Source organism: Primulina huaijiensis, chromosome 15, assembly GCF_012295235.1.
Source record: "Primulina huaijiensis isolate GDHJ02 chromosome 15, ASM1229523v2, whole genome shotgun sequence".
NCBI lineage: Eukaryota > Viridiplantae > Streptophyta > Magnoliopsida > Lamiales > Gesneriaceae > Primulina > Primulina huaijiensis.
The window spans coordinates 25067486-25072836 of NC_133320.1; the positions used below are offsets into that span (position 1 = coordinate 25067486).

Genomic DNA, 5351 nt, shown 5'->3' on the forward strand with positions numbered 1-5351 from the left:
CCATAAATTCTATACCATCTTCAGCAACCTTTTGACTAACCAAATTCACAGTCTTGTCGAGAGTACCGTTCTCCACAACCTCAGATTCCGCCGCTTCCTTCTTCCCCTCCACTCCCCCCCGCGGAAAGAGGTGGTGCATGGCTGCAAGCTTCATCCTCGTGGAAAGCAGCCGCTCCCTTGATATCGCCTCGGGCCACTTCTCTCTTTATTTTTATTTTTTAATGTTGTTATTATTATCTTATTTCACATCTTAGTATTATTGTTCTTTTTTATTAATAATAATCATAATTTATTGATATAATGACTATATGTATTATAAATTAATAATAGCAGTTATAAAAATTAATGTTTTATATATTTTATTAATAATAATTAAAAGAAAAAAAAAGTAAAGAGTGAAAACCGATCAGCAATAGCACAGTACCCAGCTTGTAAGTAACATATTCATGCATTCTACATATACAATCTTAATTAATCGTGTTAATTATTATTCTAAATCAAAAATATATTTTTAAAAAACATATATGATATTTAACGATGCGGTGGCTCAATTCAAAAGACATGAAGCGGGAGAAACATCGAATTCTTGACCATAAGCATTGGCACAATCTGCAATGACTTCTTCTCCAGGTGTAGTACTCGATACCAATTCTATCGATTCCATCAATATTTCGTAACACGGCACAGAGTAACTGCAGTTTAGATTAACGGCGATTTCACCGCTCGATGTCCCATATATTTCCTTGTATCTCACATTGCTGATTTCAACTCCGGTTTCCTTCACAAATCAAGATATTGTGTTTTATTTATTAATCTTTATATATATAGTTGATTGATACATGAAGTTAATTTAAAAGAAGATAAATGAAAATCGTAAAATAATTATAAACCAAATAATAGAATAAAACGGTACCTCTTCTTTGCATGTGTTTCTAACGTCACAGTAATTTTGATCGATGATTATCGGATTTTGGACGGAATCGAACATCAAGTTTTCGAATGTCACATCTCGGACGTATCCTCTTCCCACCTTTAATTTGTACGTAAAATGTTTTACATATTACAAAGTAAATTACGTAAATTGAAAATCCCAAGTCGTAAGAAAGCTTGTGAGAGCGATGCTAATTAATTAAATCTTTATGTTCTATTCACATTTTCTTATTTAAAATCAGAAAACTTGCTGATTTGAAAATACATTTGTAAAAAAATTTACCTGCCAAGTCTTGATTCTGGCTCCATTGGTTGTTCCCTTGAAGAATGCGTCAGAGATATGAATCTTCTCTACTTGCACATAATTTCCTCGTCTTCCCAGGCTTCCAATACTAAGTATTTTATGATATAATTAAACATAAATATCATTTTATTTTTATATTTTATAATTTGAAAACTATGTCAAATAATGAAAAGATCAAATACATTTAATTACCTAATACCATGACCAGGTCCACACACCACATTGTATATTTTGATGTTGGAAACTCGATCGCCAATAGAAATACAATCATCCCCTGAATTAAGTATTCAAATCATATCTTAAATTTATAAACATCAACTAATCAAGCAACGATTAAAATAAGCATGATAATTATGATCTTCGAGGAGGCAAGGCTTGAATTTTTGAAAATTTAAAATTTCGTCTCGTGTGACAAAGTATAATATTGTTATATAAATTCCACGAAATTAGTGATACACACCAGTGGAAAATTTGGAATTGGTGATGATCACATTGTGGGAGGAGTGGATATGAATGCCATCGGTGTTGGGAGAATTCGCAGGACTCTCGATCACAACATTGTTGACCACAAAGCTATCGCATTCCCTCAACAATAGGTGTGTTTGCGCGCTGTTAACGAGCTTCAAGTTGCTGACGTTGGTGTCGTTGCATGACATAAACTTCAATGCCTAACAATATTGTTTTGGATCACATTCCATAACTATTATTTGAAGTCTGCAAATAATGGTACATGCATTTTATGCTACCCAGCCCATTTTTTATTTTATTTTTAGCGAATATATATATACACACTTAAAATAAAATTGGGGAAAAACAAAAGTGATAAATCAGACATACTTACAGTTGGAGCCAATGTGGTGCATTGTTTCTGCAAATTCAGAAACGAAATGTTTCAAGTAAAATTCATATTTATGTTGCAGTTTGATCATTTATTTTATTTATAAATGTACCAATTGAGGATGATATCTGCATGATTGATCCCACCACCCCTGGCCACGCCCATCCACAGTGCCAAATCCATCTACATTTAGCCCATTCACATCCTTAAATCCTAGCCATCCACTCGCATCCTTCCCATTCCATTCGCTAGGCAGTTCCGGCCCGATAATTCTGCCTGAAATCTTTGTACATGACAAACCAAACTTTACATGATTTTCATATTATTAATTATTATTATTATCACACGTACATAATTTAATATTTAACAATAATCATCATAATAAAATAAAAGAAGCACCCAATTAGCTAGCTACTCCTCACAAACGAAATTAAAAAGATTCGTGCTTACAATGAAATAGATAGTTGTAGGTTGGCATGGACCTTGGAAAATAATCGGGTTAAGTAAATATGTCTTGTTCGGAGGAACAATGAATCTTGAAGATGGAATTGGTGCGGTACACGCAGCATCCCATGTCTCTAAAAATGCCTGAATTTAAAAGCACTATATATAAAATTAATGAAACTGCAAACATTAACAAAATGATCCAAAATGAAAATTTTTACTTGTGAATCATCAATTTGACCATCACTTTTGGCTCCATAGTCTGTCACACTAAAATGGTCTTCATCTTTGCAGTCAAATATGCAACTAGCATGTGAAGAACCTAACGCAACAATGAATAACACTACTCCAAACATATCCTGCATGCAATTAATTAATTTCCTTTCAAAAAACATATAAGGTTATACAAATATATAATCATCTTTTACAAGAATATTTTGGAATAGAAATTATGAAAGTGTCGAGAATTTGGTTATAAAGTGGATTGTTTATGCCAGATATAATTTAGGGAGAGACGTATATATATATATACCGGGGAAACTTTGTTGCGTCTAACACCGATCTTCAATATTAATGCTGAGCCTGCAAAAACATATATATTTTAATGAATCAAAACACAGGCCATGTTCGTATATATATACATCAAAAGGGGGAGCAGTACCTTGAATTTATATATATTGGTTCAAAAATATAAACTGAGTGATTCATAAGTGCTAAGCCATCAATATTCATGCGATTGCTACGTTTTCTTCGATATTATAATAATAAATAAATGGGAATTAATTTAAGTCCTTGTTCTTAAGACATGCATTTCACTGGTCTTTTAATTTATTAACGTCCAATAGTTAATTATAAGTGCAGTGGTATAGGTTACAACAAGGTTGGTTTTAACTTACCTCTGTTGTATGAATGGTTCTTCTTATAAAGAAAAAAAAGTAATATACATATGCACGTCGAGCGAAAGAAATTTATATATTTGATCGAGGCTTTAAATTTTTTTCTTTGCACACAATGATAATCATAATTGGAGTCATTGTAATCTCTAAAGATAACATTGTTTTTCTTTTTCTTTTTTGAATTTAATTCCAGATTTGTTGTAAAGATTTTTATTGAGTGGTGTCGTTTTCCTTTCCTGGTTTCAATCTTATTTTAATATCTTAGTTTGTTGCTTGGGGATGTTTATCACAACACAAATGATAGAATTTTACATATAAAGCTTGAGATTACAAAAAATGACACTCCCATTTTTAAATATTTTATGTAATATTACTTTTCTCTCTGTATTTTGGTTCTTATCCTTCATGGAAAATAATTTCTTATTGAGAGTAAATCCCGACATAATGACATTAATGTTCATTTTGACATTTTGAACAGTTTTTCCTCAAACATACTATAATTGCTGCGTTTATTACAAGCAAAGCAATGCTTAATTACTTACGAAGTGATCCAAACCCTTTTTCTTTCTCTTTTTTTCAATTTCGAAAATCTGAACTCCTTTTTTTTTTTTTAGTAAAAGTGATTGCGTTTTTTGACATTAGTAATTTTCGAACACCATTAAATATTATCTTGCCAGAAAAGTTTGTTCTTTTAGCCTCGAATTTCGAGGGTCGGATCCAAATTTTACTTAATTTGATACGTTTTGATCAAGTACAGTAGACTAATATTTTGAGAAAATTCGATATAATTTTGGATTTTTTTAACCAAAGAATCAAAAGTTAACGGAACAATTGATCGGTTAAAAGTTTGTGTAGATGCAACATGCTTCCTTAATGATAAAAAATTGATACAAGGAACGATTGATCTTACATTGCAATTTGTACATGAAACTGAGGCCTCCTCCATAAACAACTTCTGATCACTTTCAGCTCCTCCTGCAAAAAAAATGCATTAAGCCGCGTCATCTTGACCCAATTCACGACACCATCTATATCAGAGTTGTCTTACCAAATAACCAAGTAAACAACGAATTGAAGAAAGAGGAAACTGTATGTTGAATTATTACATGCAAAAGAACAAGCACACACCTAATTCATCTCGGACTCCAACATTGTCATTACCACTATTCAGGGCCGCTGGTTTTCGAAGAACCACATCGTTCTACCATGACATCATATAGTTGCTTGCCATTCTACTCGAAACAATATAAGGAAAGAAGGATAAATGGGTTTTATCAGATCAAGAATTTGATCACGGAAGCAAAACAAGGTAGATAGATATATATATACTCAGGTTTCAAGGTGTTTTGACACTTACAAAGATTACTGGGAAAAAGTGAATTTGTCCTTCAGGCTTAGTCTGTGTCTCCTTAAAATAAACTAATATTGGAAAAGAAGGCCACCACAGCACCCAATTCACAAATGTTGAATACCTGACAGATCGCGTATTAATGATAATAAGTTGGTGCACCAGCTTGCTTATATGCTCACTCACTGAGGGCCCGTGGGCCCCTTGGACTTTAATGTTGTGTCAAAAACCCATGTAGGAAACTCTAAGGTAAATTCAGCTCTTTTGACTACTGGAAATTGTTTATCCAACTGTAGAGCCGTGTGTCTTAACCACTACTTAGTAAGTAGAAAACAAAAGCTCACACTAACTTAATTCCAAATGTTTTTCCCAGCCACAAAAGCATTTTCACCTGATTCCTCGAGCTGGTTTCCAATTTTACCTCCTGCGATCAGGTTTCTTTGAATTATTTATTGAACTAAGAGACGAATGAGTTCGTGTAATCAATCAAGATGTAAAAGAAAATTTTGTAGCATGGGAACGGTCACTAAATGTCTGATTCCTCTAACTTGTGTCTTGCAAGTTGTTTTCAAAATACTCTGTAAGACGTTT

General features: G+C 32.8%; 1 protein-coding gene across 2 annotated transcripts; it reads right to left on the minus strand.

Annotated features, from left to right (window-relative positions):
• Positions 1-427: 427 nt before the first annotated feature.
• LOC140958670 (polygalacturonase QRT2-like) lies at positions 428-5351 on the minus strand. Of its 2 annotated transcripts, none has more exons than XM_073416204.1 (13): positions 4770-5351; positions 4541-4644; positions 4323-4384; positions 3049-3098; positions 2738-2875; positions 2523-2660; positions 2185-2355; positions 2076-2102; positions 1695-1902; positions 1427-1508; positions 1214-1322; positions 914-1030; positions 428-778 (listed from the first exon to the last, which is right to left on the minus strand). In XM_073416204.1, the coding sequence occupies exons 3-13, from the start codon at positions 4336-4338 to the stop codon at positions 548-550; spliced, it is 1287 nt and encodes a 428-aa protein (XP_073272305.1). In that variant the 5' UTR covers positions 4339-4384; positions 4541-4644; positions 4770-5351; the 3' UTR covers positions 428-547. The 2 variants fall into 2 exon arrangements, with proteins under 2 accessions (XP_073272305.1, XP_073272304.1); XM_073416203.1 differs by having other exon boundaries at positions 4323-4387.

Coding starts and splice junctions, on each gene's coding strand:
- LOC140958670 (XM_073416204.1), bottom strand. Junction 2,356..2,522: donor CTACAACTATCTATTTCATT/GTAAGCACGAAT, acceptor TCATGTACAAAG/ATTTCAGGCAGAATTATCGG. Junction 2,103..2,184: donor GCAGATATCATCCTCAATTG/GTACATTTATAA, acceptor CTGAATTTGCAG/AAACAATGCACCACATTGGC.